Source organism: Ptychodera flava, chromosome 1 (genome assembly GCF_041260155.1).
Source record: "Ptychodera flava strain L36383 chromosome 1, AS_Pfla_20210202, whole genome shotgun sequence".
NCBI lineage: Eukaryota > Metazoa > Hemichordata > Enteropneusta > Ptychoderidae > Ptychodera > Ptychodera flava.
In genome coordinates this window covers 24,993,807-25,014,765 of record NC_091928.1, presented here as the reverse complement: position 1 = coordinate 25,014,765, position 20,959 = coordinate 24,993,807, and the positions used below count along the sequence as shown (strand labels likewise).

Here is a 20,959-nt window from a genome sequence, read left to right as displayed (position 1 = left end):
ATTTCCCTAGGGAAATAGTTCTGACCAAATTTGGAAAAGTGCCCGGTCACGTGACCTTTGTGTCGTCTGCAGCTTTGTAACAATGACGGGTGACTAGAAGGTGATGTGCGTCCGGGATAGGTGACAACACATTCTCTAAAACAGATTTTCCAAGTTGAACATTTTCCAACATTCCAACAGCGTAGGAACTTGAACAGCTCATCGACGGCAAAGATAAAAGTGCAACTAAGGATGCCGCTACACTGTAAAAATAGCGGACGCCAGACGCGTCTTTACGCGTTCAAAATGTAGATGTCGGTGTTCAAATTTGAACGGCTAGTGTTCATATTGTTAACACTAGTGTTCATATTATTAACAATGATGTTGTTAACCTGAACACGGAGTGTTAACAACCATCTCCTTCAAGTGTTCAAAAACTCAGCATTACAGAAATTTTACAATACTGTAAAACAATTAACAATCTTTAGTGTTTTTTACTTTACTATGGCTATATTAAATTTACTACTGCATCGCTGTTAGGCAAAAGTACACGGATTTTGATGTAACGAATTTCCCACTAAATGAAAAATATCTCCGGTCTAAAATTACTGAAAGCATGTTTTTTCTAAAAAAGAAAGTATACAAAATAATTTTACACGTTTATTACGGGTTGAAATTTGGAAATTTTGAAAAGAAAATCAGATAACCACCATGAACGTTTTAATTTTAACATCGGCGTGCAAGAGGCGTTCTACTCCTTAACACTTGGTGTTCAAGTTTGGTGCCTCTTCTTATCCCGTCATGCATCAAAACGGAAGTTGCGACATTTTTCTTGTAAACGCACGCTGAAGTCGTGATCGTGCGGAAGCAAGACCAGAAAGGGTAAGTTTTCTCTCCAAAATAGTAAAAGGTGTTGAATTTTGAAGCATCTGTATTATTATCCTTTGAAATTATTTGTGTAGTACTTTGGAATAGCTAAAATACGTGAAGAAACCTTTTTTTCTTTCAGTGGCTTGTATACCATACACTAGCTGTCAATACGCAGCGGTGTTTTGGGCCATGGCGTATCGATCGCACTCGGGTCAAGGGTCATCACCGCAAAACTGTGGCGATGACCCTTGACCCGAGCGCGATAGATATGCCACTTCACCGCTGGGTAATCACAGCTAACACATGGCTTTTAGTAATCACAATAGCATGTGAAACATTTGTTAAACATCGCAGAGTGTACACTCTATTGTTTCAGCATATGAGAGTTGGCGTTAGTTTTTACTTTTCATCAGTTGATGACAGGAAGAGCCAATATTTTGTAACACTATCGAAAAGAGGCACTGTATACCAAAGTTACCCCTTTTCCTTAACCTAATAAGGCCACCTTGTCTTTCATTTAAAGTCTCATGTCGCCATTTTACCTATTGTTCCGTTGAAAAGTTGGATTTACCTGGTAATCGAAGAGTTACTACAGAAACTGATGGTACAGAAATTGAAGAAGATAAGTGTACAGGTAGCTGTCTGGAAACAAGCTTGAGAACCTCAGTTCATCTCTAATGTAGATTTAAACTTCCGAGGGTCAGTAACTGAATTTTGATAAGTTTCTGTATTTTTGTTCTGAATTTATCTAAGCTTTGGTAGCACGCTATGATCAACTAAATGTTACTGGAGAATACGTTTTCAAATACGTGTAGTCTTCCTTATCAGATGCAATGGTGGAATGAAGAATTAAAGCAGAAAGCGACAGAAAATTCAGAGTGAAAAATGTACACTCTGAATTTCTGAATTTTCTGAAATTTTCACTCTGAATTTTCTGTCGCTTTCTGCTTCAATTCTTCATTGCACCCTTGCATCTGATGAAGGAGACGTCACGTCTTTGAAGGCTTATGCTCCAGTAACATTTAGTTGATCATAGCCTGCTACCAAATCTTAGATTATTTTGTATTGTAGATCAACACGTCTTTTGTTCTCGATTTGTTACTGTTTTTAGCTTTGCTTTTAGCGACGCAGAGCTTATCTAATAGGTGAATGTGAGGCATCGTCCTCAAATTTTTACATCCCAAGCTTTTTCTTCAAAACGGCCAGTACGATTCCTTTAATATTTTGAGTACAGGTTCCCAGAGATTACCCTAATCATATATGTTCAAGTTATGGTGAAATACGCAAATTTGTATTTTTGAGGCGAATTTTGCTATTTTTTGGCAAAAACTTCTTCTTTCTTACTGGTGGTTCTACGTCTTCAATATTTGGTAAACATGTCCCTAAGAATGACCTTCGTAAAATTTGTGCTAGTTGTGATGAAATATTCAAATTTTTATTTTTCATTGCAATTTTTTCGTTTTTGGTCAAAAAATCTTGAAACGTCTTCTTCAAAAATACTTAATGAACAGCTTTGTTATCTTGATATGAGTCTCTGCGGATAGCTTTTTCAGATTGTTCAAATGATGCAGAAATATGCAAATTTGTATTTTTGAGACATAAAAGACATTTCAGACATTTTTAAGACATAGGGAATTATCAGAATGTGATATATTCAAGTTATGATGAAATCTGCAAGTTTTTATTCTGGGGTCAATTTTTACCATTTTTGGTCAAAAAATCTGAATCTTAAAAATTACCCGTCTGATAGCTTTGATATTTGCTACATATGTTTTTTGGAATGATCTCAATTTGATATGTCAAAATCATGGTGAAATCTTCAATTGTGTATTTTTTGCAGCTATTTTCCCATTTTTGGTGAGGCCATCCCGAAGTGAGCTGTCAGAGATCCTATACATAACACTGCGAGCTCTTTCGACGTCTAAGTCGCTTGTTGTATTGCTATATTGGTGTTGGAATGGCTAACATTTAGGTTGTTGCCATTGGTTTTTGACTGCAATTTCCTTTTACAAGTGAATTTTAGTAAGGACTGAAATTTCCAGGTTCAACAGCAAATGCTTATTGATATACAGAACAAAACTTATGAAACGAAGTCAAAATTAGTTAATGTGTTTTTAATTTCTGAGAAGTAGAGTTTTGAAATGTCACTGATTTATTTCAGAGTTTATTTAAAGGTACTACAAACAAACAAATCTTTTCGTTCATGAAGGACTTTGTTGGACAAGGAAATGGGTTTCACACCTCCAAGGACCCCTTTACCCACTTTCTGCATGTTGTGTCTTACTGTGACACTTTGTGACAACTTGACATGTTGTGTTTACTTTAGTGTGGACAACTATGTACCATGTGCATCAGAGAAGCCTTGACTAACCTTTTCCCAAGTTTGCAATTGTCTATACAAGAGGAAATGTCTTAAACTATCTTACAAAAACGGAGTAAACATTTCATACGAATACGTGTTTTCAACACAATAAGTAAGCCAAATTTTGAGCTTTTTCAAAACAGATATTTTTGTACGTTTTTACAAGTATGAACATATAACGTAATCCACAATATTGAAGTTAAACCTGTTTTGTCATTACTTTGTTCATATATTTTGAAAACGATCGACAGTGTTTATAAAGATTTTCTTTGTTTATGTTTTGATGGGAAGGTGTTTACACCGTTGGTGTTTTCCTCTGACAAACTTTACAAAGTGGCCATGTTTATTTTCCCATTTTACACTAAATAATTGTATTTTACTCAATTAATTTTTGTGTATTTTTAGAATAAAATAATTTTACTGAATATCAGTGGTCCGTTATGTTATTTCCAGGCTTGAACACCCCCTGAACGCCGAAAGTTCATGTGTTCAACAAGTGCATATCATGTGTTCAATCCTTTAACACACTTATCGTTGAACGGCGTCCATGCGTTCAAAAAGTGTTACAGCCCTTTGAACGCGTAAATGCGTTCAATTTTTTGAACACATTTCATGTGCAACGTGTGTTCAGATATGGAACACCATATGTTCAATATAATGTTTAATGAACACATAGTGTTCAAAATCTCTACACGTGTGTTCAAAAATTGAACGTTGGTTGAACACGTAGTGTTAAATTTCTGAACGTCTAGACGCGTTCAAAAAGTGTTACAAAAAGGCGTTTAATTGGTGTTCTATCCTTGAACACTTAACTTTACAGTGTAGGTAGGCTTAGAATACTTTTCGAAGGAAAGTGATACCACGTACAACTGAAACCGCTGTGGAAACATCGCCCAGTAAACTTGTCACAATGGATTGTTGCGGTGCAAAATATCAAAACACATTAAAACCTGTACAACAATACAACATGAGCATGTGGTGTGTTATAAAACACCTATAGCCTGGTCTTTATTTGGGGCTATAGAGCTCGTCTATTACCCCTCGTGGCCGTGTGTTACCAGAAACACATCGCTATACCCCTCGGCTACGGCCTCGCGGAATAGCGATGCGTTTCTGGTAACACACAGTAGGGAGACTAGTTGCACTTGTTTTATGAAATAAAAGGATATTGATTTTTTCAGTGGAAATGACAAAAGAAATTTGGATTCTATGTTTCCCAGAGAATGACCCCTTCAGTTCGTCATTACTTGCTGCCCGAAAGTATGGCATTTTAAGTATCTACGGAATTTGACTTTTATGGTTGTTTAATGATTGTTTGAAAACTTTCACTGAAATATCTAAACGTACTTTTACTAGATAATATTTAACAATTATTGTGATGATGCACATTATTGCTTTTATACAGAACTGAAAAAGTTCTTAGAAAAGTAACCTTCAATGATACAAATCGAAGAGAATAGTGGATACTTTATTATACTGTGATGTGGTCGTCTCATGATACTGAACAATGGTCACTTAATTTGAAGATTCGATAAATCGCTCATGTTTGCAGAAACAGATTTATAATAAAGTGGGAATTATTCAGCAGGGTCAGCAGATTATAACGAGAGCTCGTCATTAGCGGAAACCAGTTTTCATTATGGCATAATGCAAATACTACAATGAGTCGCAAAAACTTGTTTTGTTTTATCGTGCAGGTGAAAACAACAATTTAGCAACTGGGAAACCGGCGCGTCAGAGCAGCGACCTCGATGCCAGAGGAGTAGCATCTCACGCCGTCGACGGTGACAAGTATGGTAACTTCTTCAGGAACAGCTGCTCTCATACACAATCGGATTTTGAACCTTGGTGGAAAGTTGATCTGCTGATGACGTACCGAATTATTAGAGTACACATTGTAAATCGAGACGATTGCTGTTGTGAGTTGCGTAAACTTTAATGACCACCACATGTGTATGTTAGATTTACATGTATCATGATGGTGAGAGGAGTCCATGCAAAGGTTCTGTCATTAGGCAATGCGTGATAAAAGCAATATTTCAGTTGAAACATTCTCTTTCTATGTATTTAGCAAAGATCCTCCATTCTTTCGAATTATGCTTGGCTGTGTGTATATGTGTGTGTATGTACATATAATTGTTTGTCCCTACGGCCAAAAGCACTGTACTATAAAGCATCTTTAGTGTTGCAACATGGTATCATGTAACGCATTCTACACGAATTTGTCGTCGAAAAAATTATACAAGTGAGGACAAGAACAACATATATAAATGCTTATACATGTAAAGGTCACCGAAGCAAAACTTACAGAGCAAGTACAATTATTTTGCAAACGACCTAAAGTGGCCGCCGCCGATGAAGTAAAACCACTTTGTACGTTTGTTTCAATGAGACACAGCGAAAGATTTGTAATGAATGACATTTAAAGAAAACTTTCCAAACGATTGTTCGATCGACCCCGCAGAAACAACATTGTATCGCAGATGATCATTTCCTGTACGCAACAGTACGCGGGCAGTTGTCTGATCGTCGCCATTGACACACAATTATTTTGCAGACGAGCGCTTGATTGGCGTTGTTGTGAGGGCGGGAAACAATAAAAACCACCTACAGAATCTGATTTGCGGAGAACCGATTGGCCCGACAACAGAGGCGAGATTGTTATCAATTGTCCTGGGAGAACGCTTGGAAGATACGTTAGTGTTGATTTACCTGATCGCCATGACCCACTGACGATTTGCGAAGCCGAAGTTTACGGACAAGGTAACGACGTTGTTGTTTGAATTAGTGTGTAACTATTCGACGATGCATAAGCATCCAGAATTATAACTGTTGGAGGCTCTTCTCGTATATTCACTGACATCAGTATGTAACAAAGAAAGGAGCCCCTATGGCTTGCTTTATTCTTGTTTTGGTTAGTAAAAAGATGCTCTAAATTCAGACTTATATGTCCTGGATGAGCTTCATTGTCAACAAAACACGCCTGTGTTGTTAACTCTTGCATACTATTCTGTATTCTGCTACTTTAATTTGTAAAAAATAATCTGTTACTTGTGACATTAATGGCAATTAGTGTATTGCCATCTTACCCTACCCAAAATGCTATCTTTTCCAGATATAAGGAATTGCTCGGACGGAGATGCTGCAGAATTTGAAACGTTGCCTTGTGTCCGGGTTATGAACTTCAACAGAGCAAATGTGTCGGTATGTTACCCTGTTAATGTACGTGAGATTGACTTTGGTCTCAGTTTATCAAACATCAAATCACTCACATCTAGGCACAGAGAGCTTCTTCCAGTGTCTATGATGCAACCAAAGTCTATTAGGTTCGATGTTTGAATTCTGATATATTAAGGTAGAATGCGCCTCGGCGTATTCGCATTCTCAAACTTTAACATGTTCTTTTCTGATCCATCTCTTATAATGGTTCATTTTATATCCCTCGGTGTAAGACAAATTTTCACCGTCTTAGTTTTTTTTGAAAATCGACGGTTTTATTTTATTTTTGTTATTTCATTTTTTTAAATTAATTTAATTTAATTTAATTTAATTTAATTTATTTTATTTTATTGTTTCCAATGGTGGGAGGGCACATACATATCTACTAAAAAAACTAAATTGCAACGATATAAACTAATGTCAGTCAAGAAGTCTCAGAGACCATATGCCTGTAAGATTTTTCCAACTACATGTAATAAATTCACTTTAATGTTGTTATAGGAATAACAGCTTTCCTCATAGAGTAAACTCAGGGATGGCGGCCATTTGAACTTGAGATAAGTTGTTTCTCTCGTACCAGCATTTCAACGGTGACCTCGATTCTTATTCTTGATTTTGAAAGAAAATTATTATTGTTAAAATATTCCAATTGAAGAAAGTTTGACCGCAAGTTAAAGTCTGTTAACTTTCGAGGTGTGTACTACATTAAGTGAGTGCTCTTATCTAGTGCTTCAGGTAGTTGGCACCCGTAAAGGAAAGACAAACTTTTGTCAAAATTTTCCTCAAGCAAACTTTCAACCATATTCTTTCGAGTTTACAAATAACAATGAGGGGTCGTCATGCAAATTTGGTACAAGAGAATCAAATTACCTAATATTTACTGATATTTTTAAATTCAAAATGGCCGCTATCCCAGGGTTATCTCTTTGGGCTTAAAACAAAATTGTCTTTCTTTGAAAAACAAAGGCTTACTCCATCATTACATTAAATAAAAATATGTGTTTTCGGTAACCAGACAGACCCTAGAAAAGCACACCAACCCTAGGCATGTTTTTGTGTATTTTCAAAACATTGAAGTAAATTATCTAAATTTTACCGGCGTCGGACAAATTGTCACCTACTCCTCGAGCACATAAAACCATGTATTCAGGCAATAATATATAGTATTAACTTTTACGTTGGTCATTGACATTTTAAACTGAGAATAATATTAGACCTGGCATTTACTCTCCAGATATCGACGAATGTTCTGTCTATCAAAGGTTCTGTGAACACAAATGCGTCAATACACCGGGATCCTTCTATTGTGAATGCAACCATGGTTACCGTCTAAGCACTGATAGAAGAAGCTGCCAAGGTAGGTCTTTAGCATAGAGAATTATCATTTGCCAAAATGAGCATGTAAAACAGTCGACCGTCGAAGGGAAAACTCACACCCAAGGGGAAACCAAAAACATGCTGTGATCCAAATGGTCTGCCAATATGAGTAATAATGTTGGGCCTTTTTTGTCAATTTATATCATCAGTTGAATATCCTTTGCTTTTTTAGCTCATCCAATTTTCAGTATATACAAGACGCCAAAAAATCACTATAATGCAGCCCTCGCATGTGAAAGATATGGCTTATCGCTGGTACAAGATACAGACGAGGAGAAACATCAGCGATTGGAAGATTATATTTTTTCGGAGGCATCAAACGGTAAAGATTTCTGGTTCGATGCGAGAGCTTACAAAGGCAGCAACGTAGAAAGTAGTGATGGTACGAATTTACGACCGTTTAGATTTGCCCCAGGTGAACCTAATGGAAATGGACCGTGTTTGCATCAAAAATGGTGAGATTCTAAGCATTAAATCATTCTATTTAGTCAGTCACAGTCATGAAATCATTCCATATAGTCAGTCACAGTCATGGGCATCAAATCTTTTCACACTCACGCTATTAACTAAAACAGTGCAAGAATGTATTGCAATGATGCAGTATTGTTGTGACACATAGACAACATATTGAAACCCAAAGTACAAAGTTTGAAGTAAACGCGTTCAGATAATGGTCAGAGACTCAAACAGAAAACAAGCATGAATGTAGTCAGAACTATGATAATATATAAAGACAGACTGACAACAGCTAGGAAGACTAAGAAATAACCAGGGTAACATCCCTGAAGGCATTCGATAAGAATGATGTCACACTCATTGGAAATAGTCAATGCTATAGGACAAAACATAATTGCATGTGCTAGCATTTAACATTACCTTTTATATCGAAACATCAATTGATAGGAATCCCTATGAGAGGCTTTACCGTTGGGTGACAATGAATGTACAAAATGGAAGCTGTACATTTGTGAGACCACTAGTAAGTTTCATTATTATACACCTACGTCTGTAACCTTTGGAGTTTCGTCGTACAGTAAGTTTCGGTATCAGAGGACGCGGAGTCCAATAACTTTGACGCGGAGTAAATTAACTTAAGGTGTTATTGGACGCTATATAACCTTTGACCTCAAAACACCTTCACATTAACGCGAGGAAAAAGAGAGAATATTTTACATTTTTACAACAATATATACATCTTAACATTCAGTACTTCACAAAGAAAATCATGGTCAGTCAAACCGGTGAATTTGAGTGGAAGTATGCTGCTGACGTAAAAATTGCTAACACGCGCACTGCGCATCGTGGGTTGAAATTTCGTTCTGTGCGCTTGGCGGACGCGCTGAACGCGTCCCAAGTCTGCTCGCGATCGCTCCCGAGATCGCTCAGTGCAGTGCGCAGAAAGATAAAATAGAAATGCCTAAATTTTCTACTCTTTTTCAAATAAAGTTGGACTAAAAAGGTGTATAATAAAAGGGTATTCACAAAGGACGGGGGATTTATGTCCGAGTACATCGTGCAGCGGAGGTATTGTCAGAGACGCGTAGCGTCGAGACGCGTAGTGTCAAGGACAATACCGTAGCGTACGATGTACTAGTGAATAACCTTATATTAAAGAGGCACTACAACTTTGTAACATTTTTAAACACATTTTTTAATGCCAACGGTCGATATTTGACGTGGCGACTGCGCACGGATCGCGAGATATCGATAAAAAACCTATCATTTCCCGAGCGTATTTTTCACATCCCGAAGTTTCTGATTATGTCGCAAAATCCCCCGAAGCTCTGTTGTTGTGCTGATGGACGATATTCTAGGGAGTCCAAAAACGTTCGAATGACGCTCACTGTGAAGACTTTATATACATCATTATGCCTTTACCGCAGGTAATTTTTTTAAAACTTCTCCTTATACTTTTGTCGTTTTCATTATTCTCAATCAGATGTAATAGATTTTTAACCAATACCACATAGATATCAGTTTTTACGTGTAAAGTATTAGCCGCCTGTGATGACTACATTTGTCGTCTGCCACACAGGGGTGGTTCGATACATAGCGGCCGCCGCGTGGTATGCGTCTGCATACCACGCGGCGGCCGCTATGTATCAACCAAATGTAACCGTGTGGTCACCTATAAGAATTCAGGTGGAATCTGCAAACTTTGTTTTTCGTTTTTTTTGCAGAGTCAGTGAGACTCGGCTTTCTCCCACGGGGCATGACCGGTCATGGACGCGAGTGGTACTGTGGCGTACAGACAGCAGCGTCAGCGTAGACTCGTACTCCATAACTTAGTTGACAATGGCCCCATTGCCGAATGTTCGATGTTCGTAAGCTGAATTTAGGTGGGCCACCGGAATTCAAATTTTACTTTTTGAAGACATGTTTTTATCGATATCTCGCGATCCGCGCGCAGTCGCCACGTCAAATATCGACCGTTGGCATTAAAAAATGTGTTTTAAAAAATGTTACCAAGTGGGAGTGCCTCTTTAACAAGAAATATAATATAATATATATATATATATATATATATATATATATTATATATATATATATATATATATATATATATATATATATATATATATATATATATATATATATATATACTTGTAGTGACCTACGAACTGATGAGATGTTCAGAGTCTACCTTATTTCCAATCCCAACATTTGATTGACGGCGACGTTTCGGTATGACTAGCACACCTTTTTCAAGCACTGATGATAATAAAACCAGAACAAAGCATGGTGTAATGCGCATGTCTGCATAGCAAATCATAAGTCACATGACAACGCTAATTTTGGATGCCTGATGGTTCATAGTCATTAAGTCCGTTTGGATACATTGTCCCAGCTCTTGAGATCCAAAGACTTTCCAGGTGTTTTGTAGTTTCTGGATCATTGCCACGAACAAGGCAGAGAATTGTAGCTGAAAGAGCATTGTCTAAGATGGTATGTCCGGGTATCCTAAAGTGTGGAACGACATACGGTGATCTGTCGACTTTGTTTGTTCTGATATTTGAACGGTGACCATTAAGTCTCTTGTGAAATGGTTGAGATGTTTTCCCGATATATTGAATTTGACAGGTCCTACAGGTTAGAGCATATATAATTTCGCTTGATTTGCAGTTGACGTCATCCTTAATTTGAAATGAGGCACCTGTTGCTGTAGATATGAATATTTTGGTGTTTTCGATGACTGAGCAGCAAGAGCATCGAGGAGTGTGACAAGGTTTACAGCCCCAAGTTATTTGGGCTGATTTTGCATGTCTGAGCCGGTTTTGGTGAAGGATGTTACCGATTGTTGCTGGTCTGCGAAATGCGATAATGGGCAATTCTGGCATTACTGTTTTCATACGGCTTGATGACTGTAAGATGATATGATTTTCTACACTGATTTGACGGAGGTTTGGTTGACGAGGATCATATGTTGACACCCAGGGTATTCTATCAGAAGGTGTTTTGGGTTTGTAGTGTAGTAGATCCTGGCGGGATGGTATACTGGCCTTTGCTATCTGTTGTTTGATGGTTTTTGTCCTGTAGCCGCAGAGTTTAAGGTATCTGGCGAATTCCGTTAATCTCTCATCACACCATTCAGGTTTACTGCAGATGCGTCGAATTCTAAGTGAACCTGATATATATATATATATATATATATATATATATATATATATATATATATTATATATATATATATATATATATATATATATATATATATATATATATATATATATATATATAGACCCAGTACATACATAGACCCAGTTATCCCTATAGGGTGACGTCACACTATAGTTATACGGTTTACAGGATTTCCGTATACCCCTACTTCTGACGTCAGAAGTAGGGGTATACGGTCGGTACTTTTTCCTACTGAAACTGTTGTAAGCATTCTCGTGGAGATGAAAATGGAGTGGGAACGAAGGAATTAACTGAAAAATGATGTAAAGGTAATAAATAGCGAAAACGTCAAAGCTTTTGGTAGCCATGATTGTGAAAGTTTGTGGGTTTTGTTCAAGTGGCGAAAACGAGAGCGTTCACTACCGTCTGCTCCCTACCTTTGCTAATACCACTCTACACTGTAGACTGAAGTGTTCAAGGATAGAACACCAATTAAACGCCTTTTTGTAACACTTTTTGAACGCGTCTAGACGTTCAGAAATTAAAACTACGTGTTCAACCAACGTTCAATTTTTGAAAACACATGTGCAGATTTTGAACGTTACGTGTTCATCAGACATTACATTGAACACTATGGTGTTCCATATCTGAACACACGTTGCAATTGAACGCATTTACGCGTCCGAATGGCTGTAACACTTTTTGAACGCATGGACGCCGTTCAACGTTAAGTGTGTTAAAGGCTAGAACACATGATGCATGCTTGTTGAACACCTTTAATTTTGGGAGTTCAGGGGTGTTCAAGCCTTGAAATAACATTACAGACCACTGATATTCAGTAAAATTGGTTTTACTTAAATATTGTTGGTTACGTTTTATGTTGATACTTGTTTAAAACGTAGAAAAAATCTTCTGAAGATGTTCAAAATTTGGCTTACTCATTATGTTGAAAACACGTATATATATGAAATACATACTCCAGTTTTGTAAGATGGTTTCTCAAAGACATTCCTCTTGTATAGACAAAATAACATTTTGAAGAAAAAAAATGTTAGTCAAGGCTTCCCCAGTGCACATGGTACACCGGAAAAATAGCGGACGCTAGACGCGTCTTTACGCGTTGAAAATGTACATGTCGGTGTTCAAATTTGAACGGCTAGTGTTCATATTGTTAACACTAGTGTTCAAATTATTAACAATGATGTTCTAAACCTGAACATGATGTGTTAATAACCATCCCCTTCAAGTGTTCAAAAACTCAGCATCACAGAAATGTTACGTTACTGTGAAACAATTAACAATTTTTTGTGTTTTTTACTGTACAATGGCTATATTAACGTTACTATTGCCTCGCTGTCAGGCAAACGTACACGGATTTCGGTGTAACGAATTTCACAATAAGTGAAAAATATTTCCGGTCTACAATTGCTGAAAGCATGTTTTTTCTAAATAAGGAAGTATAAAAAATAATTTTACAATTTTATTACGGGTTGAAATTTTGAAATTTTGAAAACACAATCAAAAAACCACCATGAACGTTTTAATTTTAACATCGGCGTGCAAGAGGCGTTCTACTTCTTAACACTTGGTGTTCAAGTTTGGTGCCTTTTCTTATCCAATGATGCATCAAAACGGAAGCTGCGACATTTTTCTTGTAAGCGCACGCTAAAGTCGTGATCGTGTGGAAGCAAGACCAGAAAGGGTACGTTTCCTCTCCAATATTAAAAAGTATTGGATTTTGAAGCATCTGTATTAATCCTTTGAAATTTATTGTATTGTACTTTGAAATAGCTTAACTATGTGAAGAAACCTTTTTTCTTTCAGTAGCTGTTAAACATACACTAGCTGTGAATTAGCAGCGGTGTTTTTGCCATGGCGTATCGATCGCACTTGGGTCAAGGGTCATCACTGTAGCGATGACCCTTGACCCGAGCGCGATCGATATGCCACATTACTGCTGCGCAATCACAGCTAACACATGTCTTTTAGTAAACACAATCGCATGTATATTTAAAAACTTTAGTTAAACATCGCAGAGCCTACACTCTATTGTTTCAGCATATTAGAGTTGGCTTTGCTTTCAATTTTCATCAATTGATGACACGAAGAAGCCAATATTTTGTAACATTATCGAAAAGAGGCACTGTATACCAAAGTCATCCCTTTTCCTTGACCTAATAAGGCCAACTTGTCTTTCATTTAAAGTCTCGTGTCGCCATATTACCTATTGTTGCATTTTTTTCAGGATGTGAAAAGTTAGATCGAAGAGTTGTTACAGAAGCTGATGGTACAGAAATTGAAGAAGAAGAGTGTACAGGCAGCTGTCTGCAAACAAGCTTGAGAACCTCAGTTCATCGCTGATGTAGATTTAAACTTTCGAGGGTTAGTAACTGAATTTTGATAAGTTTCTGTATTTCTGTTCTGAATTTATCTGAGCTATGTCCAGACCGCTATGATCACGCTATGATGAACGTTATGTATAGAACGCTATGATCAACTAAATGTTACTGGAGAATAAGCTTTCAAATACTTGTATTCGCCCTTATCAGAAGCAAAGGGTGGAATGAAGAATTTAAGCAGAAAGCGACAGAAAATTCACAGTGAAAAATGTACACTCTGAATTTCTGAATTTTCTGAAATTTTCACTCTGCATTTTCTGTCGTTTTCTGCTTCAAATCTTCATTCCACCCTTGCATCTGATGGAGGAGACTTCACGTCTTTGAAGGCTGATGCCAGTAACATTTAGTTGATCATAGCCTGCTACCAAATCTTACATTATTTTGTATTTTAGATCAACACGTCTTTTGTTCTCGATTTGTTACTGTTTTTAGCTTTGCTGTTAAGGACGTAGACCTTATGATGATCATAGGTGAATGTGTGGCATCATCCTCAAATGTTTACATCCCAAGCTTTTTCTTCAAAACGGCCAGTAGTATTCCTTAATATTTAAAGTACAGGTTTCCAGGGATTATCCTAATCATATATGTACAAGTTATGATGAAATACGCAAATTTGTATTTTTAGACATCAAAGACATTTCAGACATTTTTAAGGTTCCAAGACAAGAAATTGACCTTTTTAAGCTAACAATTCTCTAGTGATTAATAATCTCAAAACCCCCGTAAATTATATATTTTCGGAAAGCCTAGATATAGGGGAACATTTTAGTTACCATAGTGTCACCATTGTTTGCATAACTATCACGTGGTAGGTAATTTGCATAACCTTTCAAAAATCGGTTTTCCCTTAATGTGCCCAATTTACAATAAATAATTGTATTTTACTCAAGGAATCTTTGTGTATTTTTAAATAAAATAATTTTACTGAATATAAGTTGTCTGTTTTGTTATTTCCAGGCTGTGAACACCCCATAAACGCGCAAAATTAAAGGTGTTCAACAAGTGCATATCATGTGTTCTAATCTTTAACACACCTATCGTTGAACGGCGTCCATGCGTTCAAAAAGTGTTACAGCCCTTTGAAAGCGTAAATGCGTTCAATTGTTTGAACACATTTCATGTGCAACGTGTGTTCAGATATGGAACACATGGTGTTCAATACAATGCCTGATGAACACGGAGTGTTCAAAATCTGCACACGTGTGTTCAAAAATTGAACGTTGGTTGAACACGTAGTGTTAAATTTCTGAACGTCTAGACGCGTTCAAAAAGTGTTACAAAAAGGCGTTTTATTGGTGTTCTATCCTTGAACACTTAACTTTACAGTGTATATAGTTGTCCACACTAAAGTAAACACAACATGTCAAGTTGTCAAAGTGTCACAGTTAGGTACAGCATGCAGAAAGTGGGAGAAGTGGATCCTTGGCAGGGTAAAACCTATTTCTTTTTCCAACAAAGCCCTTCATAAACAAACAGGTTTGTTTGTTTTATTATCTTTAAATAAACACTGAAATAAATCGGTGACATTTCAAAAATCTTCTTCTTAGAAATAAAAAAACATATTCGTAAAGACTTTTGAAATTCTAGTGTACCCTGCTATTAATATTTATACAATTTTTACCAAAAATGGTAAAAATCACCCTTAAAATTTCATCATAACTTGAATATATAACATTCTGGTAATCCCTAATTTCTTAAAAATGTCTTAAATGTCTTTAATATCTTAAATATATAAAGTTGCAAATTTCTGCATAATTTGTTGAACAATCTGAAAAAGGCTCTCAGTAGAGATCTATGTCCTAAATATCAAAGCTGTTCCATTAGCAGTTTTGGAGAAGATTTTTTAAAGATTTTTGACCAAAAATGACAAAAATTGCCATGAAATACAAAAATTTGAAAATTTCATCACAACCAGCACAAATTTTACTAAGGTCATTCTTAGGGACATGTTTACCAAATATTGAAGACGTAAGTAAAAGATTTTTGCCAAAAAGAGCACAATTCGGATAAAAAATATAAATTTGCATATTTCATCAGAATTTGAACATATCTGATTAGGGTAATCCCTGAGGACCTGTAATCCATATATTAAAAGATTCGTACAGACTGTTTTGAAGAAAACCTTGGGATGTACAAATTTGAGGACAATGCTACACATCCACCTATTTAGCTGACAGCAAAGCTAAAAACCAGTTGCTAAGAAAAAGAGACGTGTTGAGCTACAATAAAAAATAATCTTAGGTTTGATAGCAGGCTATGATCTTAGAACTAAATGTTACAGGGGCATAAGCTTCCAAAGACGTGAAGTCTCCTTCATCAGATGCAAGGGGGAATGAAAAATTGAAGCAGAAAGTGACAGAAAATTCAGAGTGAAAATTTTAGAAAATTCTGTAATTCAGATTGGACAATTTTACTCTGAATTTTCTGTCGCTTTCAGCTTTAATTTTTCATTCCACCCTTCATCTGATAAGCGAGACTACACGTCTGTGATAGCTAATTCTCCGGCAACATTTAGTTGATCATAGCATGCTACCAAAGCTTAGATTAATGCAGAAAAAATACTGAAACTTATCAAAATTCAGTTACTAACCCTTGGAAGTTTAAATCTACATTAGAGATGAACTAATGTTATCATGCTTGTTTCCATACAGCTACCTGTACACTCATCTTCTTCATTATCTGTACCACCAGTTTCTGTAACAACTCTTCGTTTTTAGTTAAATCAAACTTTTTACATGCTGAAAATAATGCAACAATAGGTAATATAGTGAGATGAGACTTTAAATGAAAGACAAGGGCGTGATTATGTTAACGAAAAAGGGAGACTTTCATATACAGTGCCTCATTCAATACTGTCACAAAGTATTTGCTTCTTCTTTTAATCAACTGATCAAAATAAAAAAAGCCAAACTCTCATATGATGAAACAATACATTGTCTACTCTACGATGTTTAATTGATGTTTTACATGCGATTTTCTCTACAAAAAGACATGTGTTAGCTGTGATTACGCAACGGTACTATGCAAGGCGTATCGATCGCGTTTAGGTCAAGGGTTATCGCTACAGTTGTGTTGCGTTGACCCTTGACCCGAGTGAGATCGATCGATAGGCCATGGCAAAAAGTACCACTGCGTATTCACAGCTAGTTGTTGGTATACCAGCCACTGAAAGAAAACAGGTTTCTTCACGTAGTTAAGCTATTTCAAAGTATAATAGAAAGCACAGCGAGAATTAAGACTAACGCGTGTACACAAAAATTAGAATGGAATCTATGTACCTACGAGTTTGAAAAGAGAGCACTTCCATGGAGGCGGCCATTTTGAATACTTGTACACGGATGCGCGAAATTAAAGATATCATCTACCGCAAATCCTACTCGACAATGTGTATTCTGACAAAAGAATCTCTCTGCTTCAAAGAAAGTGTGAAATTTGGTTCAAAATGACTATTTTCGATCACTTTTGAAGGTCCGGTTCATTCATCACTTAGCTAGGCGCCGCCATTTTGAAACAAGCCTACTCTCGCGAGAACGAACGGTCAACTCTCGCAAAATCGTGTGCTGAGAGCTCCCGAGGGAAATATCAAGTACGTGTTTTACATTAGACTGCCTCTGTTCCCGCCCCTGTTTAATATAATGAACTGATCGGAATCATATAATTTACCAGTTTTAAGTAATTTTCGCTAGTGAACTTGGATTTCCGAGTTAAATTGCTATAAAATGTTATTCTAGAAAACAAAATTGACAACAATTCAACTCAATGGCCAAGATATGCATCATGCATCAAACACAGAAATTATCATGCTATTGCCTGAAAACATCAATGACGATATACCCTACGCTGCGCTCGCTCTCAGGTCAGACCTGTTACATATAACAATTAATCTCTAAGGAAAATAATACAGATGCTTCAAATCTAATACCTTTTACTATTTTGGAGAGAAAACTTACCCTTTCTGGTCTTGCAATGTCGCAACTTCCGTTTTGATGCATCATGGGATAGGAAAAGGCACCAAAATTGAACACAAAGTGTTAAGAAGAAGAACGCCTCTTGCACGCCGATGTTAAAATTAAAATGTCCATGGGGGTTTTCTGATTTTTTTTTCACATTTCAGAAACTTCAACCCGTATTAACGTGTAAAATTATTTTGTGTACTTCTTTTTTAGAAAAACATGTTTTCAGCAATTGTAGACCGGAGATATTTTTCACTTAGTGTGAAATTCGTTAAACCAAAATCCGTGTAAGTTTGTCGGACACCGAGCAATAGTAAATTTAATATAGCCATAGTAAAGTAAAAAACACAAAAGATAATTAATTGTTTCACAGTATTGTAAAATTTCTGTGATGCTGAGTTTTTGAACACTTGAAGGAGATGGTTGTTAACACATCGTGTTCAGGTTTAGAACATCATTGTTAATAATATGAACACTAGTGTTAACAATATGAACACTAGCCGTTCAAATTTGAACACCGACATGTACATTTTGAACGCGTAAAGACGCATCCAGCGTCAACTATTTTTACAGTGTACTGTGCCATCTCGTCACGAGCCGTAAACAATCGAGTCATCGCTCAAAATCGACAAAATTATCACCGAACAAGAATCCAACATAGATATTAATAATGTGATGTATCAATATCATCACATTATCCTGCCAGGTGACTGGTTAAATTCTTAGCATCGGCAAAGCGTTGTAATGCTGTTGAACTTCTGCGGTAGGCTGTACTAAGGCGAAAATGTTTACTGTACAACGCGGTTTTATGAAGCTTGTGCCACTTCGTCGACAGCTCGATAGGAGCCGCCGCCACAATGAAGTGTTTTCATAAGACATGAGTAAAATCGAGATCGATTTGGCCAATGTTAAAAGTTTCTTGTTGTGCTTTGTTTACTGTGATTGTTTATTATTTTAGTTTCATTCATAATTACGACGAACGATGATACATTTTCTCTCAATTTCAAACAGCGTCCGATGCGCGGAGAATATATGGGGACGTACGATCTTCATGCGGCACCGTACTCCTCCAGTCCTCGCCAGTTTCGAGCAGTATAATTTTCCTAAGTGCATTATGGTTAAAAAATAACCAACAAGAACGATGTGATACAGTTCAATGGTGGTTTTATTCATACATTATGAATCGAAGTCAGGAAGTGACACGATTTTTAGATAGCAGTAAAAATGACCACTGAAGCATTGCATAGCGTGTTCGTTCGTACAGTATAAACAACATATAAGCACCACTATGAACAGCAAGACAAGGTTAAATTTCGATGCATTTTTTATATTATAACTTTACCTTGCAAACAAAATAGTGCATCTGAAGATACTATATCATCCCCTTTCCCTTATCCTCGATGGTAACGGCTATATCCATTCAAGTTTTGCGTGAAAACCCGACAGAAAGAGACCTCTGACGCGTCAAGAGGAACGTGCGTCCGAATGTGAACGTACCACTTCATCCGCCACGCTGACAAAATAAAGGAATGAATAATAAAGGAATGAATTTTATTCGAATACAAAAGTGGGTCTATGCGTGTAATAAATATATAATCTCCCAGTATTTCTCACTCATGTGACGTCATCGAAGACTCGTGTTTCCACAACATAGCTGTATCCCTCCGAACCGATAGGCGAGGAGGGATATATTTATCACATGAACTGGCCCGTATCTTCACCTGTGTGACGTACACCAGCACAGATAAGAAATCCTATTTCCCCCTTCCCTGTTGTACGTCATAAACCGAAACTTTTTTATGCAATGGTACCATTCATACATGCAGACCGCGACACAGAACGATTTGTCGTGATCGATGCCGTGGCCGTGCTCTCATGATATTTTACAAAAAGGTAACCCGATTAATCCAGATATGGAAACATTGAAGGCATGTCCAACGAAATTTGAGTAGCTACAGCTTTAGCTATTGCCAAAACCCAATGAGGATACCGTCGATCGTTTTAATGGCTCAGTAACGTCACGGCTCCATTCGTAAGGCTGAATGAGGACGTCGTCGTACCTGGTCATCGCCAGGCGACGTCGTACCTGGCGATCCCGGTTGGCGATAAACCCAAAAGATACATCTCAACGTAAGTTTAACTTAATAAATGAGTATTGTATAATCTTCTGGAAAGCGAGATAGAAGGCCCAAGCATAAAGTCATTTGACGAATAACGATAAAGTTCCTTCATCACACAAATTATTCTGTTGTTTCTCGATCGGAATCAAACGCGTAAGGCGGTAGTCTTAAGCTGTCGAGCTGTAGTCTAAACTCTGCAGTGCAGCACTGTAGAATCCGATGTATTTCGAAAGTTGACTTGCCCAACACTCACAACAGAACAGAGTTCCCGTCAAGTAACAAAATTGGGATGTACCTATTAACGGGCGATATATGTGTCACAGAAAACATCAAAGTCCGTAAGACGAAAACATTGACGACCGAGATGGCCACCGGCGGAGACCGGTGACGGCAGTATCATCGATGTATCATCGATCGGAATCTTTCGAGCTCGCGAAGGTCGTAAATTTGTGATATTTTAAAGCCATGGCATCTCTAAGAACGATAACTACTGTTTCGATCGTGTTGGTTCATTAACTTCATATATATAGTTGTAAATTGCCTGAATAACTCAACATACTATGGCCTTCCGTCGCTAGCGCGATGAAAAATATATCCACCAATGGACGACTTGCCTTGGCAACGGTCCAGCGCGAGACAATGTTTGACACGCACACGTGACCGAATCCGTATGTTGATTGGTAGAGATACCATTCGATGTATCAAAATTCAGCTTAATCGAATGAATGAATGAATGACTGAATGAAAGCATACCTGTAAACATTTGCATATCTCCCGGGTGACGGCTCATTTACTAATTGAATGAAAGTAGTCCACGTAAATTAAAAAACAAAATCACGACAACAATCATGCTATTGATTACAATAATTTTGATCCATCCATATCAAAGACAATCAGAAGACAGTTCATGTGGTAAATATACAATCCCATGTAATTTTTCGATATATATATATATATATATATATATATATATATATATATATATATATATATATATATATATATATATATATATATATATATATATATATATATATATATATACATATATATATATATATA

General features: G+C 36.9%; 1 protein-coding gene across 1 annotated transcript in view; it reads left to right on the top strand.

Annotated features, from left to right (window-relative positions):
• LOC139143661 (low-density lipoprotein receptor-like) overlaps positions 1–20,959 on the top strand; it is a 150,127-nt gene that overhangs the window by 22,337 nt on the left and 106,831 nt on the right. Inside the window, exon 7 of the mRNA XM_070714175.1 lies at positions 4,909–5,130. Within this exon, the coding sequence (XP_070570276.1) occupies positions 4,909–5,130 (222 nt within the window). The remainder of the gene's footprint in view (positions 1–4,908; positions 5,131–20,959) is intronic.